General features: G+C 42.8%; 1 protein-coding gene across 4 annotated transcripts in view; it reads left to right on the forward strand.

The window, feature by feature from the left end:
• TMEM63C (transmembrane protein 63C) overlaps positions 1 to 18005 on the forward strand; it is a 739018-nt gene that overhangs the window by 399108 nt on the left and 321905 nt on the right. For all 4 annotated transcript variants that reach the window (XM_078659954.1, XM_078659953.1, XM_078659951.1 and 1 more), the window contains 2 exons: positions 1512 to 1592; positions 17097 to 17217. In XM_078659954.1, the coding sequence (XP_078516080.1) occupies positions 1512 to 1592; positions 17097 to 17217 (202 nt within the window). The remainder of the gene's footprint in view (positions 1 to 1511; positions 1593 to 17096; positions 17218 to 18005) is intronic.

Raw genomic sequence — 18005 nt, forward strand, 5'->3', positions numbered from 1 at the left:
AGATGCAACATCATGTTACACTGGTATCTTTCCTTAACCAAAATCTGGGACGTTTGAAGTAAGAATTGGGAAGACAAGGGCGTTCCCCTGCATGCTGAGCACTGACATAAGTGTAGGGAAGTACAAGCTGGAGCCGATGAGCTATTCCGGCATGTCCCAAGGGCAGTCGGCCACAGCACCTTCCTAGAAAGAACGAATGCTTTCTGATTTCATGTTTACAGTACACTAGGTGATTCTACCACTATTGCACTTTATACAACTAGTAACATGATATACATCACCCTGTACTGTCAGGCACTGTGTGGGGACTGTCAGAGAGCTTGCATCAGAGAGCTTGCACTTCAAGGTAGTTGGCGTGGATAAGACTGTCAGTAGTGAGACAGATGTTGCCACCTGAGGCCCTAGCAGGCTAAGCTGACACACTGCACTGGTCTGTGCTGTGGGCATACTTTTTGGATGTGCACCACATCACAGAAGGAAATGTACTCAACAGCACAGACGTGGGGTCCTGAGTTCATCCATGTACTGAGGAGAGCACAACAGTGAACCACTGCTTGAAACCTCAGTTTACCTCACCACAGGGCACAAAGAAAACCTCTGTTTCAATTGAGCACTATTTGGTGTAAGCAGATAATTCAAATGAGATTTTATTAAAATTCTAAAAAGTTTTCACACAAAGTAGGAGGTGTCTGAGCACTGAAAGCATCAGGCTCTTTAATAACCATCTCAAAGGTAGCAGTTCTTCAGACACTACGGCAGGAGTCTAATCTGTTGGGATCCAAACCTGGAATCTGTAGGTTGTACATATATATGTACTGCAGGCACATTACTGGCTTACTGAATTTAAGTATTTCATACTTATTCCAAGTTTTTTTTTATAAGAGCCTAAGGGACATTGACAGGCTAGTCTTGGTGATCCACAGTACTATTGCATGTTCTACAGCTGACTGTGAATTAGAGCATGGTTCCTTGCTTGAGACTGGTCCATTGCATGGGTCTGGTCCATTGCATGGGTCTGGTCCATTGCATGGGTCTGGTCCATTGCTTGGGTCTGGTCCATTGCTTGGGTCTGGTCCATTGCCTGGGTCTAGTCCATTGCCTGGGTCTAGTCCATTGCCTGGGTCTAGTCCATTCCCTGGGTCTGGTCCATTCCCTGGGTCTGGCCCGTTGCTGCGCGAGGCTGGCCCGTTGCTGCGCGAGGCTGGCCCGTTGCTGCGCGAGGCTGGCCCGTTGCTGCGCGAGGCTGGCCCGTTGCTGCGCGAGGCTGGCCCGTTGCTGCGCGAGGCTGGCGGGCAATGGCTCTGTTGGCTTACATGAGACTGGTTCAGTACTAATTGAGTACACTTAATTTGTTCTCTACTTGTATGATGTCCTTTCTGCTAAGCAGGTTTCCCCTGTTCTCTTATTTAGACTTTTCATTATAGCCAAACCAAGCTTGTTCAGACCCCTGCCATTGTTGCTTACAGAGCAAGAGTCCCCAGACCTTCTCAGCCTTTTTTGTTTTTTCACAGTGAGGCGTATCCCAGCTGCACAGTCACTGATGTCCAGTTCTGCTTTGATGTGCGAAGACTTATGAGGTTGGACACCCAAAGGTGAGTAGCTGCATGAGTCATGATTATCAACAAACATTTGAATTTCACGTGAGGGAACTCGCCAGTCCTCTCTCAGGAGGGAGTGGTAGGAATGGGCTAGATATTTAGAGTGTACAGTTTGGGGTGGTGTTTTTGCACCAAGTGGTAAAAGGTCAAGTGTGTGTCTCCGGATGAGTTCAGGCACTTAAAAATGCTGCCTACATCACAGCCTGGATATGATAAAGGTCATATGGTGATTTCTGCATTGTTCTATATACTTGGTTATTCACTTTGATAACATTTGGCTGACTTGGTCTTGCTGCATTTTACATTTTACAAAACTGGAAGGTGAGTTGTTAAGTGGCAGCTGCCAGCCTATTTGTTTGTAGTGCACTTGGGTCTGGTGTTTCGCTAGCACTTGTGTGTAAGAAGTGAAAGGGGCATGTCTGAAGAGACCTCCTCAGATAAAGAGAATGATATTTATGGCCAGATTATCCATTTAAAGAGGACAAAGTCATAGAAGTCTTAGCATAAGTGAAGATTATCCTAATTGAGGACACACGATAGATGTGCATGGATAGAATCAGCACATATAAGAATGTTTGAAATGAAAGAATGCGTCAAGGTGATTTCTTCAATGACGGGACAGTGGTACAGGTGGTTGTACCTAAAGAGAGGACCAGGTGGTAGCAGTAGTGAGAGTGCGTTGGAGAGAACCAGCACCAATGCCAGGGTAATAAGTGGGCTGGGGAGAATCCACACTGAGGAGAGACCTGTGGCTCATCCAATCCTTTGGTGAACCTGCACTTTCGGGAGAGTGATATAAATATTGGCGGCTCCCCAGGTTACCTCTATTCTGAGCAGTGGGTATATTGATACTTTCCCTGCACTAAAGGTAAATGCTCACTCACAAACGTGGACTTACCTGGAATCATCCAGTGCTAAACCATGGAAGTTCTCGAAATAGTCTAGAATGCCAAGATTGTGTGATAACCACTCTCAACCCTTTTGAAATCATACGTCTGGAAATAAACCAGAATGATGCATGGTGTTTTGTTTTTTGGAGCGGATGCTCAGATGCCTGTACATGTATGAGCAGCCCACAAAAGCCTAGAAATGGATCTCTCTTTACCTCAGCATCTCCACTCTGGACGAAAGTCCTCCGTGTTTATTTTCATGATGATTCTAAGAGGCGCTTGCAGCCAATTCCTCGCAATGCGCTAGTCGTCAAAGTGAATATGCAACTTGGTTACTACAAACCTGCAGTCCAAGCATTACCCACTTGAAGGGTTCATGAAGTTATGAATGACTCTGCCAAGTTTTAAAAAACTTTACACAGCATTGAAGAATGGGGAGAGGATGAGGCCTAATAGGCTAGGTCAGTCGATCTCAAATCTGGGCAACTGATTTTGAGTCTTGGCAATCACGCTCAACATCCAGTGATTCTGGACAAATCACTTAATATCCCCGTGCCTAACAAAAATGAATGTGTCCTTGTGTAACATAACTGGTGCTCATGTAAAGTGCTCTGATACCTTAGGGTCAAGTTCGCCCTATATAAAACTAAAAATATATATATGTTTGAGGAACGTGAACTGTAGATCACATGTTTTGCATGCTCCTGCCATCTAGTGTTGGGTCTGGATATTTGCAAGTTGTTTTTCTTCGAAGAAGTCTTTCCAGTCACGAGGTGAGGTGACTCCTCCTTTCAGTGATAGTGCGTATGGGCATCGACTCCCTTGTTAGATTGTTTTGTTCCGCCTTTGGGTCCGGATGTGTATTGCTGCGCTCCACTTCGGAATCATTCCTCGGGTTCCCCTCTGTGCACAATCTACTCTACCCTTTAAGGTATTGTTTTTGGAACGAGCTTCCCTTCTCTTTAGTTCGACCCGATCAACAAAAATCTCTATTTCGATCAGAAGATTTGCGGGCGGCCTTCTGGCCTATCTGCACCAGTCCGGCTCCTTTTCGATGGAATGGACTCCATTCAAATTCTGCCCTCTGTGCCACACGAAGTATCCACGTACGCACTTGCATAAGGTGTGTAACTTGTGCTTGTCTCCAGAGCACAAAGAACAAGACTGTGATGCATGCTGATCCTTCAGATCGAAGAAAACTCGGTGATCGATGTCGAGAGATACAGCGGCAGCAGTTTGACCACACACCAGATCTCTTTGGCGAAGACTCCGAGCAAGAGGGGGTCTCAGTGGTCGAAGAACAAGCCTCAACTGTGTCTGACTCTGAATCAGAGTGGCAGAGTGTCCTCGCGGATGACGATGTGCCCCAGGGACAAGGTGACGTGAGTACGGAAGATCCCTCCCCTCACCCACCCCCACCCACCATCCCTAAAAAATGTAAGGCTTCAGGCCAAGGTCAGCACCGAGAAGAGGTTTCTCACACTCCGCCTCAAGCTCAGCACTGAAACACTCTTGACAAGCCTTCCGGCTCAGGATCGAGTCGGCCAAAACCCACTTCCGAACCAAAACCATAGAGTTCTAAGCCCAATGTCAGTTTCGGAGCTGAAACCGTCGACATCGAAACTGAAGAAACATTCCTCGGAACCAAAATCTTCAGCGCCGAAAGGACATTTCAGCTCCGCTCCGAAACCTTTGGTGCCGAAAAGTAAAGAACTGCCCGTAACATAGATGTTGTACCACCTAGGTCGGATCCGAAACAGAAGAAACTCTATATTCATACTGACACTGGTCATATTAACGCTAAACCACCATCCAAGCATAAGCTTTCTGAAGACGACAGCCCATATATAATTCCTTTGAAGAAGAAAAATGTGGGTATTAGTCTTTTCAATACAGTACCGTCTCCTCCACCTCCCTCTCAACCACAGCTTAATCCTTTACGCATTACACCTCATCTGTCTCCTCCACCTCACCTTGATGCAGGTGATACTGATTATGATGACGTACAGTTACCAGAAGATCCTTAGACGAATTATACAGTTGATGCTCCACAGGAGACAGACCCAGATCTTTACCCTGCTAGGCCATCTCCACCTGATGACAATTTGTCATCTCAAGAGCTCATTGCTAGAGCCTCACAATGCCATGGGGTGGAGCGCCATAAAGAATCCTTGAAGAAGACTTTCTCTTTGAGACTCTAAGACCACATCAGTCCAGTCAGACACTGCCTATGGGTTTGTTGAGGCACATCGAAGACATTTTAATAGATCCTGAATGTGCTAGAATCCTCACTCCTAGAGTAGATAAAAAATACAAATCTTCTCCAACAGATCCTATTTTCATTAGAGGTCAGTTACCCCTCGAGTCTTTAGTAGTATCTAAGGCTCGAAAGCTGGCTAATTCTCAGGTGTCTGCGGATGCTCCTCCCCCAGATAAAGAGTCTAAGCTTATTGTTGCTTCTGTTAAACTCATAGCTGCGCAAGCAGCTAATCATTGGTGTATTGCTAATACCCAAGGCTTCTTAGCAAGATATGATGGGGCCAACTGGGACGAAATAGAGCAATTACTACAGTTTCTCTCAGATGAGCATGGGGCAAAAGCTCTGGATTTAGTTCAAGAAGGTAAACTAATTTCCAACACATCTATTAAATGCGCTCTAGATGCAGCCGACACTGCAGCTTGAGAGTGAATACTAGCATCCTACTCCAAAGACATGCATAGTTACGGATTTCAGGGTTCAAACCTGAAGTCCAACAATCCATGCTCAACATACCTTTTGACAAGAAATGTCTTTTGGGCCTGAAGTTGATCAAGCACTTGAAAATTGGAAAAAAAACTCGGATGGAGCAAAATCAATGGGAGCGCTTCAATCTAACTCATTTAGAGGTTACTTCTGACAATACCTTTTACAGGGGAGGGTCCAAGTCCGCAGGGACCGACCAAAACACTTCCTCCTACAAGGGTAATTTGCAATCATCTTTTACGAGAGGATTTTTCAAAGGAGGTTATAGGGGTAATAGTCCCAGGAGCAGAGGCTTAAAACACTACGCCCACAATTCCCCTTCCCCAAACAAACAGTGACTTCACCACACTTCCCTCCGACTATTCCACACCTGTCGGAGGAAGACTTCAAGATTTTCTCCCCATTTGGGAATTGATAACAACCAACAAATGGGTGCTTGGAATTATCCAACTTGGTGATTGCCTGGAGCTTTTCAACAATACTCCAAACATTGCCCCTTGATATCGCAAATTGTCACCAGACCACCAGCACTTGCTTCACGAAGAAGTGCAATATCTATTACTCAAAGATGCTATAGAACCAGTCTCACTTCAGTACCAAGGGTCAGGGTCAGAGGTTTATTCCCTTTACTTTCTGATTTCCAAAAAGGATGGCTTGTTAAGACCTATTTTAGATCTCAGAGTTAAACAATACATACTGTCGAAGCACTTTCGCATGGTGACTCTTCAACAAGTGCTTCCCCTTTAACAGCAGGGCAACTTTATGTCTACTCTCTAAAAGACTCCTACTTTCACATTCCAATCCATCCGGCTCATCGTAAATACCTCAAATTTGTGATAGCAGGCAAATATTACCAGTTGAAGGTACTACCATTCATCATCACCACAGCCCCAGAGTGTTCACCAAATGTCTCGCAGTAGTAGCCACTCATCTCAGGAGACAATGTATACATGTCTTTCCTTACCTAGATGACTGGCTTATCAAAGCGGGCACTTACCAGAACTGTATATTACACAGTCCGGCACCAGCACACCAACTTAATCGGTTGGGTTTCACAACCAATGCACAAGAATTTCACCTGTGCCCTTCATAAGTGCAGTCTTATCTGGGAGATTCCCTCAACACTCTCAAAGCTCCAGCCTCTTCCAATGTAGCCAGGATTCCCATTATTCAATCCACAGTACTACAATTTCAACCCAATCAAACATTACCAGCCAGAGTTTTCATGCAACTGCTGTGAATGATGGCATCTTGAATTGCAATCGGACCTCATACAAGGCTTCACATGCGTCCTTTGAAAGAATATCTAGCGCATCAGTGGAATCCGTCACAGGATCAATTAAACAATCTAGTGTTGGTAGACAGCCACACCTATCGCTCCCTGCAGTGGTGGAACCCTTAAAAGTGCGGACCTTACTAGACCTGATTCCACAGACTGTACTGACAGCAGACGCATTTCTTACCGGTTGGGGTGCCCATATCCAACATTACACAGTACAAGGGCTGTGGTCTGAAAATCAAAAACATCTCCATATCAACTACCCCGAACTTCTAGCAGTGTTCCTAGCACTCAAAGCTTTTCACACTCACCTTGTAGGCAAAACTGTCCTAGTCTGTACAGCCAATATGACAGCAATGATCTACCTGCAGAAACAGGGAGGGACACACACTCTCAAGCTGTCTCACCTTGCACAAGGCATTTGGAATTGGGCAATTGATCACAAAATGTATCTCCAAGCAGAACACCTTCCAGGAGTAAACAATCAAATTTCCGACCTGCCTAGCAGACACAGGCAGCAAGTTCACAAGTGGGAACTTCATCCCCAAGCTCTTCTTCCCTACTTTCAACAATGGGGATTTCCACACATAAACCTTTTTGACACAGTACACAATGCGAAATGCCCAAACTTCGCATCCAGGTTCCCACATCATCTATCCAAAGGCAATGCTCTATGGATGAATTGGTCAGGGATATGTGCCTATGCTTTTCCGCCTGTCCCACTAATTCGGTTACTAGTTCAGAAGCTCTGACGAACATCCCTCACAATGATCTTAGTAGCCCCTACATAGGCTTGTCAACCTTGGTACACCACCCTATTAGAACTGTCAGTGGTGCCACATCAAAAGCTACATCTTACACCCAGTCTCCTCACTCAGAGCCATGGAGAAATCAGACATCCAAATCCGAAAGAACTCAACCTAGCGATTTGGCTCCTGAAGTCATAGTTTGGTTATTTACAACTACCGCCAGACTGTATGAATATTCTTAAAGAAGCTAGAGAGCCTACTACTAGAGCATGTTATGCAGCAAAATGGAAATGGTTTGTTATCTATTGTAACAACAACAATATTAATCCACTTGATGCTCCTTTACAGAACATCGTTTTGTTATCTGTTGCATTTACAGCAATCTGGATTGGCTTACACATCCATTCATTTACACCTACCAGCAGTAGCTGCATACTTGCAGAATAGACAACACATCTATATTCAGATACCAGTGTTCAAAGGGTTAAAAGGAAGGATTATAAAGGGTGATACCACCAAAAGTTCCCCCTGCACCAGCGTGGAACTTAAACATAGTCCTTACAAGGCTAATGGGTCCACCATTTCAACCAATGCACAAATGTCAGTTACAGTTCCTCTCATGGAAGGTTGCTTTCCTCATAGCAATAACCTCACTAAGGAGAGTTGGTGAACTTCAGGCATTAACTATACAAGAGCCTTTCTTTCAACCTCACAAAGATAGGGTGGTTCTTCGAAACAATCGTAAATTTCTCCCTAAAGTAGTTTCTGCCTTTAATATCAATCAATCAGTTGAGTTACCTGTGTTCTTTCCTCACCCTGTTTCTGTAGCAGAATGAGCTCTACACACACTTGATGTTAGACCTGCCATACTATATTATGTAGAAAGAACCAAAGACTATCAAAAAACAAAGCAACTATTTGTTGCTTTTTCTCCACCACACAAAGGCAATCCTATATCTAAGTCCGGTATTGCACGATAGATTGTAAAATGTATCCAAACATGTAATTCCAAAGCAAAAAGAACTTTAATATTACCCCCTAGAGCACATTCCACTCGCAAAATAGGGGCTACTATGGCAGACTTAGAGAATATTCGCCCAACCGACGTCTGTAAGACAGCAGCATGGTCTACACTGCACACATTCACCAAACACTATTGTGTAGCTGTGTTAGCGAGACAACAGGCAAATGTAGGCCAAGCAGTACTCAAAACACTGTTTCAAACAACCACAACCACTACAGGTTAGCCACCGCTTTGAGAGTATACTGCTATATAGTCTATGCAAAGCATGTGATCTACAGCTCACATGCCTCAAAGGGAAAATGTTACTTACCCAGTAAACATCTGTTCTTGGCATGTAGAGCTTTAGATTCACATGCGCCCACCCACCTCCCCGGTCTCCTGTGGTTATAGTAGTTCTCAATTTACATTCATATGCATGGATATCTCTAGTCTACACTCACTAACTCCATTCTCACCCTTTACAGGAAAACAATCTAACAATGGAGTCGATGCCCATGCACACTATCACTGAAAGGAAGTGTCACCTTACCTCGAGACTGGAAAGACTTCTTCAAAGAAAAACAACTTGCAAACATCCAGACCCAACACTAGATGGCAGGAATATGCAAAGCATGTGAATCTACTCATGCCAAGAACAGATGCCTTCTAGGTAGGTAACATTCACCATACATTGCAGGCATTCATGTGACCTAGAACAAACAAAACTAAGAAATGAGCAAGGCAAGAAAACTGAGCACAAGTCAATCACCAAAAAAGAAAAAAATTATTTACAACCAACAAACTGACAGTGAGAGCTATGTTTTATGAAAATTGCATGGGTAACATTACATGTATAGCTTTCTTGACCAACTTATCCAAAAGGTATACAAAGACACCTGTAGTGAATATCCTATACTAAGTTATAAAGTGTCCTGAAAACAGTTAACACCTTGTAGGAAATCCTTAAGTTTAAAGATGCATATCAGGTGTGGCTTACCTGATAGACCCCAAAACCTGCTTAAAATGAGATCTCTGGTTAAAATATGATGTCCCATAGCTAAAAGCATAGACGTTGTGTGGACCAGATAAGGCTTGGAATGGGGTTGTGAAGCAGAACTCACCAGATTGGTTTGGTACATCGTGGTAAATATGTCCTATGTTTTAATGTGTTGAGTACTTACCAACAGGTGAGTAAAAAGTGTTATAATCCTCCACAATAATGAAGGGGATGCCCCTCTTCTGAGTAGCTTCTGAATAGAGCTGGTCACAAATTTTTCTGCTGTCTCATAAACAGAAGAATATTTATTTCTGTGGTCTGATGCAAAATGTGGTTACACAAAATATCGGAACCAAAAATATTGTGTATGAAAATATTGTGTTAAGAATATTGTACAGGGTAAGTTTCTATATGTAAGTTAAGTTTTACTATATATAACTCCACGTCTACGTAACTTGAAGATATGTATATCTTCACGGTACGTAGACATGGAGGTAAGAATAGTAAATCTACACTTACATATTTGCATGTGCCGTCTCAATATTTTGCTCCTCAATATTTTTGGCACAATATTCTGTCCATGCAATATTTAGTATTCAGTTATTCTGTCGGTGATCTATGTAAAGCTTGCAGAAGAGCAATTGTGCATTCTCAAAAAGCTTCAAGCCTCGGACTTCAAAGTATGTGAAAAAATATTCCCTTATTTCATAGACTTCCGAAAAGTAAAGGCTTTTCAAACCAGACATAAAACTGAATGGGGGTGGGAGCACACTGCCTCACAGTCCCAGCACAGTTTGCCCCTTTGCATCCTGGTAAATGCAGTACACAGTTCAAACTTACTTCAAAATTAGCTGGAGTTTTTCACCAAAGTTGGTGCAGACATTGCTGTATATCTCTAGACACGTGTTTCTGTGTTGAGCCCGTCTTCAGTAAAGATCAGCAGTATTAGAGAGCAAAGAAAAATAATCTGGGTTTGCTTGAAATGCTGCCAAGTTTCTCTCAGGTCACAGTACCCCTCACAGGCACATAGGTGCATCTCCAAAGCTCGTCAGCTTGATGGTTCAAGGGAGCCTTTTAAACAGAATGGGGGTTGGAAGCACACTGCCTCACAGTCCCAGCACAGTTCGCCCCATTGCATCCTGGTAAATGCAGTACACAGTTCAAACTTAGTACAGGTAAAAAGACCTAACAGTGGAACCTTCTCAGGGTCAGCACCTAACATAAAGTAGCCCTAAATGATGATTTATACTCCTACTAAGTTCACAGGGGTTCGTGTGCACACTGAATAGCACCCACTGTAACAATGCTAGTTCCCTGGGGAACTGAATTAAAATATAGCAGCACAGGTGCACCACAGCATTTAACATATAATTAATCAGTATAGGTTACAATTCCAATAAGTCACAGAAATGGAGATTCCTCGATTTCAATTCTTTATTTCAATAGAAACAATGGAGCACCATACAGCTGACGCGTTTCGTCCCAAAGGGACTTCTTCAGGGCGCTGATAAGAAAATACTTCAAGTAGAGATGATAAGCGAAGATCTAAGAATGTAACACCGCAGTAACCCAATAGGCTTGTATCACCAACTTGAAGACCAGTGGTCCAGTGATCGTATAGCAACGAAAACAATCCGCTGATTTCAAAGGATCTTGTATAAATCTGTCCAAAGTGAGAATCTGTACGTAATAGGTCTATTTAATATATAGTTCAGAACTGCGATCACAGAGAGCGTGGTCAATCATAAAAGGTCCTTTGTAAAGACTTTAGTGCCCAGATCGTGATATAATAATGACGACCGGCAGAGTAAAAAACCATCCAGAAAAACCGCGATGAGTCCTCCGGCAATGCGTCATTTACCACAATGCTAAGGGGCGAACTGTGCTGGGAGGTGAGGCAGTGTGCTCCCATCCCCCTTCTGTTTGAAAAGGCTCCCTTGAGCCACTGAGCTGACGAGCTCTTGGATATGCACCTGTGCGCCAGAGAGAGGTACTGTGACCTGAGAGACTGTGGCAGCCTTTCCAGCAACCCCAGAAGGAGTTTTCGTTTTTTATCTCTACTGATGAAGGATAAAATCCAGAAACATGTGTCTAGAGATTTGCAGCACTAACCTGCACCAACTTTGGTGAACCACTACAGCTAAAATTCAAGTAAGAAATCACTGTGAACTGCATTTACCACAATGCTAAGGGGCGAACTGTGCTGGGAGCTGAGGCAGTGTGCTCCCATCCCCCTTCTGTCAGACTTAAAACTGCTACAGTGTGATATAGTGGTAAATGCATGAATATTAAATCATATATTTATACATTTATTAGAACATTATTCATATATTTTGTACCTGATTCTAACCAACCAGTTCTAGTGTCCGCACCCATTACCTGGATGAATGCTGAAAGACTGTGAAAAATGACCACTTTATCCAGTACACCTCTTCAGCCCTGCACCTATCAATCGGGACTACCGGCAGAATGTTTTATACTCACTGGGGATGTTGCATTATATGCGCTTTGCAAATAAATGGTTTAGAGTCCCTGTTAACATTCTTCCATATGATGCCCATCCAGTGCAAGGGAATTAACAATCAAGGCTCAAACCAAGCAAAGTCAGGCATAATGAAATTATTGAGCATAATGAAAACATTGACAACGCTACTTTACAGGAAAATGCATTTGAAACTTCACTAAGGTACAGTTGGCACAGTTCTGGATTAATTGTGTGCAACTAAGTATCTTTTCCTTGTAAGCAACAAAACAAAATGAGAAAAGGCAATGGAGCAGTCGTTTAAACAAATACACGATTAAACATCCTTTTTTGCAGCTCAAAGATGAAGCGGATCTGTGAATACATCCTTCATATGGGTCAACAAGAGATCCCCTTTGACCGCTCCTCACTTGCGACTGTCAGCACCTCGCCATGTGGTCTGTGTATATGCTCAGTCCATCCCATCGTAAAGCTTTAATGCATGATTCAACTCAAAGCATCCTTTGTTGTAACTTCAAGAATTTGAGAAAATGAATTCCCCTTTTGGATTGCATTGTGTGCTTAATAAAGAATGGAATGCAAACATAGATGGGCAGAACACATAATACTGTTGTGTGGATGAATTTGCAACTGGCACATTCAGATACATTCAGATACATTTGGAAACATTTTCAGGAGACCAGGTTATAATGAATCATAATTTTGGAACAAACACTAATACTATAAAAGCACAAATGTTTAATAATAGATGAGTGAGTGTTTTTGCAATTTGGAACAGAGGACGGGTACAACAGTTTACTGTTTTCATTTGGACGCACCACATGATTGAGCATTGCTAATTGCAGACAAACTTAGACAAGTTGGCTACCATGTTTTGAAATAGTTTACAAACTGTAGATTGCAGAGACCCATGTGACTGGGAGAAAACCACATTATTTATCTTGATTTTGGGCAGCCAACACCGGGAAGATTAAGATGCTTCATCTGGGAAGATGGGAAGAGATTGGCGGCAAATCGCGTATGAGCCAAGATTCCTAATCTCGTTAGGAGACCCTACATCGTTCTAGAAAATGTGGCACTTCTAAATCAATAAATATAAAGAACGGTCAGATGCACACCGGTGTACTCAATATGTAATCATACTCAACGGTTCAAAACTGTAACGGCGTGCAAACTTGTTTCGCGCTCCGTCCAAGTCGCGATGAACGTGTGAACGAAAATCCAAAGGGACATCATCTTATCCCTACTCAAGCTGCACAGCCAAGTTTCTCAATGAATAAATCCAATAAATTGAAATTTATATGCTTAAGTCACTTATTTCACTTCTTACTCTTTCAACTTTTTCACTGTTTTCCATGTGACTGTAATCAATTTATTTTACTTATTCCCGTACTTCATTCTTCATAAAACACAGGAACACAATCCGTTTCCACATGTTACGTCTTTTATTTAAAAGAACCCAATGCATTTCGGGATGCTTCCCTTCATCAGGGGTATCTACAATACAAGAAAACTAATTAAAATATATCACCAACCCCATCGTAACTGACGTTCATAACTGTTTACATAGACTTAATGTGACTATTTTACTGCGTTAATGACAGCACAATACGTCCGGACTGTGACACTCTATGTACACCCCCACCCAACGGCGATATCGGCTCTATTAACAATTAAATCTACGGCATTCTCCTACGTGGATAAATCCTATTCCCCTTGCTGGCTAGTACCATCCTGTTCTTTCGCGTATCCGATGTTCAAACCTATTTATGCAATTGTATCCCCCATTGTTTTATGAAGAATGAAGTACGGGAATAAGTAAAATAAATTGATTACATTTACATGGAAAACAGTGAAAAAGTTGAAAGAGTAAGCAGTGAAATAAGCGACATAGCATATAAATTTCAATGTATTGGATTTATTCATTGAGAAACTTGGCTGTGGAGCTTGGATAGGGATAAGATGATGTCCCTTGCATTTTCGTTCAGACTTCTAAATCAATACCTGGATTCTTCTTCCAGAATGAATACTCTAAAATATGCATATTTCAATGGATATCACATGGAATATTCTGCACTTAACTAAACGAATTAGTGTCTTAAGAGACTGCCAGACCCTGCTACCTAATGTCATGTGTACAAAATGGAGTAGATGTCACAGAACACAGTGTTGAAAACTCAAAGTGTCTACCGGTTAATGTTAAAGATCTTCAGAGCTTTTCTACTGGACCTCATTCTACAACTCGGTGTAAACGTTTGGAGAAAGCACTTCTGAGCCATTCCCATTGAGCCCCGTCTCTGGAAGTTGCTCCTTTCAATATGACAGACCAGTTGATAAAATGATAGTGACAAGAGGTGCTATTTAAGACCAACACTGTAGTCTTTGTGTCGTTTCTGGTCAGGCTAGCTTTGCAAGCTAGATTCCTGCCGCTAATCAATGATAAAAAAAGGCTATTTAGTCCTCCAACTGGGAACGTCAGAAATGGGCAGGAGGACTAGATCCTGTACACAAAAATATATATCAACAGTCTAAAAGTTTCACCGGTGCCGCTTCCAGATCACATATAATCGTTCGGGCAACCAGGATGCAATCCAGGAGCCAGTATCACAAGTTGCGAATGTGATATGCTGATGCCTCGGTGGGGTGCTTCTTCATGGGGCCGTATCTCAAAACGGGCAAGACACAGTCAGAACATTTTGATGGCATTGAAAACCTGGTAAGCACATTTAAATATTTATGGATTTCTCAGGGAAACCTCAGAGCCCTATATTTGAGAAAATACCACTCATGCTAAAAAATAGTCTTTCACAGGTGTCGCTCTAAAGAGTTGGGGCTACTTTTGTGACATGGCTTACTGCTCCCCTGGCAAAGCACCATCCAGCCACCATAAAGTCACTACAGATCTATAGGTCTAGGAATAAGGTAGCCCCAGGGATTTTTGGATGCTCTCAAAGCCCACTAGGGAGCGATTTAACCCCAACTCATTGTAGAGCAGGGAGCATAACAGTTACAGGGAAAAAGGCTTGTAATGGGAGCTTATTTGGAAGAAAAGGTAAGGTTTTTCCTTGCCAAAGAAAGGAGTAAGCCCACCTGGCAACATACAACTCCCTGCCAATTCAGTCAGTGTGCCAGGGATGGACACAAGTCATAGGGAACAAAGTGGATCTTCTAAGCCCAGAGGAGCTGTGGCAAAAAAAGCCACAGGACAAGGACACCGTAGCAAAGGAGTGGCTGTGCAGATGGGGGAATACACAGACAGTCATTAACACATCCAGAAAATTGGGTATCCCAGGCATGTAGAGACTCTGTTGTACATACACGCACATTATGTAGACAAGTAGTATTTGGGTGACTACACTTAATTTACACAGAAGGGCTTAGTAGATCCCTTTCCCGGTGTTTACAGTAAGAAAAAGTTGTATGAATCTACTCTACATTGTTACTGCCACCAACCATGGGCTCATTCATTACTTGGTGAAATGGTTACTCCCTAGAATAATGAAAAGAGGAAAACATTGATACTTGACAAGGCGTAGCTAAATTCTGACTTGCTGTCAAAGACCAGCTGATAGGAGAACATTGAAAACACCTGAAAAGACAAAGTTAAGAGAACACTAGTCTTCTGACAGGGAGCGCTAAATCTTATTTTATTGTAGGAGACATGTTTAAAAGTTACACAGCAATATTGCCAGTTGCTGGTCAAACTAAACTGTTTAAACCTATGAATTCAATCTATTTTGAAATATATATACTTTAAACATACTCCGTTGTAATTATTAAGAATATCTATTCCAACCACTGTTGGAAAAAGGAGAAAATAGGCAAATTGCTGTCCCCTCTTACAAGAGTCAAAGAAACTGTTGCCACACATAGACTGGTCCTGACAGGTTTTGTTTCAGTTTCACAGTTCAGGTAAAGTATTAAAGTAACTAAGAGGGCTACTTTATCCTGCCCGTCCGGTCTACTGAAGTCCTGTTTCAGCTGATAAATGAAACGCAATAAATGTACAAACATTTAAGGACATAAGCACTTTGTCCTGCCAAGGCAGTTGATGGGCCTATGTGCCCTGGGTTGGGGAAAACTAGACACTGATGAGTAGAACAAGCTAGAGATGTGTGAGATGCAAGTCTGAAGCGAAAACGGTGGAAGGGAAGAGGTTCATCGGGAAGAGTGTTGTAGAAGGGGAGAGTGACTAGGGAGATCTAAGGGCTGATTGACAAGGGAGACGGATGCCAATGGGGACCTTAGTACATTTGCAAAAGTGGAGGTGTGTGTGAGTGGGTAAATGTAGTACATACTAGTGTTAGATGTGAATAGGTGTGTTGGGGTAAACCGCAGCACATTGGAGAGAGTGGTAGATGTACGTATCTAGGGTGGCTGTAGTACATCAGAAGCGGTGATAGAAGTGAAGCCGAGAGTCTAGGGAGACTTTTGTACTGAGAAGAGCATGAACGAAAAAAAGGAGTGCGATAGGCATGACTCTTGTACATTGGAGAGAATGATAGAATTGAAGGAGAGTGCCTGAGAACAACCGTAGCACTAATGAAAGAGCAGTAGAAGCCCAGGTGTGTGCTGGGGTGGCTAGCATGCCGTAGACTGTGGTAAAAGTCCAGAGCTTTGCTGGGTTTAGCTTTAGTGCATACAAGTGAAGAGGTGTGCCAAGGTAAACGGTAGTACATTGGTGACAATGATAGAAGTGAATAGAGGTGTTGCGGTGACTAGTATGACGTAGAGAGGGATAGAATGAAAAGCTGTATTGGGTTTCACATTAACACATCGTTGAGAGTGGTAACAGTGAAGAGCTGTGCTGGGGTTAGCTTTTATACATCACTAATAGTGGTACAAGGGAATTGGTGTGTCAGGGTTTAACTGTAGCAGTAATTGATCATGGTAGAAATGAAGAGGTGAGTGGGATTAACTTTAACACATCGCTGTGAGTAGTGGAATTGAAGAGCTGTGCCAGGATTAGCTTTAATACAAGTGAAGATAAGATCGCAAAAAACGTTAGCTCTAAGGATAATGTTATAGACCTGAAGAACGGTGCCTAGGTTGTCTCCATGATCTGAGGCATGAGGTGGTACGTATGGATGAGTGTGTCTGTGGAAAGGTTCCAGCACTGGGAGAGCCGTGACGAAAGCTGACGGGTCGGCAAAATGTAGTGAAGAAGTCTGGGAGCCTGCACCACTATTGAGGCTGGGGTGAAATGCTATACTATTTCATTTGGCCTGGAACTCTGTGAGAGGTTTAAACCCTCCAGGTACGTTAGTGATTGATAAATAATAAATAGATAAATTAATAGCAATAAATTAGTGTATATCCTTTGTTCTAATCTGATCGTATGTTTTTTCTTTGCAGGCGGAAGGCAATGAAGGGTCGTCTTTACTTTGCGGCAAAGGCACAGAATGAGGGGAAAATTATGATCAAGACACACCCATGTGCCCGCATCTTTTGCTGTGACTCTTGTGGCTTTGAGCAGGTATTGAAGAGGAGTGTGTGTTAACCCTCTTGAATTGCGATTTTCTAGGGGCTTTTTTGAACAATCCACTCATGCACAGGGTCTCAAAGAAGCAACTTGAAAGGGATCTTGAGGTCTAAAATAAATCTAAAGCTGATCAAATCCAACTTTCTTAGTCTCAAGATTTAGGGTTATGCTTTCGCTGTAATTTACCTTCAACTGCGGCATGTTCTGTCAATGTTCCTTATGTTCATCCAAGCAGAAGGGGTAGCCACTTCTCTGTTCACAAATTGAATAGCCACAACACTTGCTCATCCCTCACTAACATTCAATGCACCAATGACACAACTATCTCGATGTACAAGTTAAAATTAACTTTCTTGTTAGCTACCACATGCCCAAGAGGAAACTATCAAGAAACATAATACTTCTTCCCTCTCTGATCCATCCACTGGTCCACTTCTCCAGATTCCACCTACCTTGTCAATATATTTAGAAACCACCTGGGCCTCCTGCTTCTGAAAAACTCTGATCTTCATGTGTACCTGCATAATCTTCCTCAGCATCAACGTCTTTGCCACCACCACCACCTCCTCCGTCAGCAAAGTGATTGTCTCCACGCCACCTTGTTCATCAGGAAACATGGTCCATCTTATCCAAATCAGGCTCCACTCTCAAAAAGTCAATTGTGTAACTGTCCTAGCCATCGTCTTTGCCTCTGATGGCAACCATAGCTTCTATCAGTTTTTGAAACTGCTCCAATGCATTCCTGAATCCACACCAACCCATACATCCTGCAAAACAGAAAG

The sequence above is a fragment of the Lissotriton helveticus genome, chromosome 9 (assembly GCF_964261635.1).
Source record: "Lissotriton helveticus chromosome 9, aLisHel1.1, whole genome shotgun sequence".
NCBI classification, from domain to species: domain Eukaryota; kingdom Metazoa; phylum Chordata; class Amphibia; order Caudata; family Salamandridae; genus Lissotriton; species Lissotriton helveticus.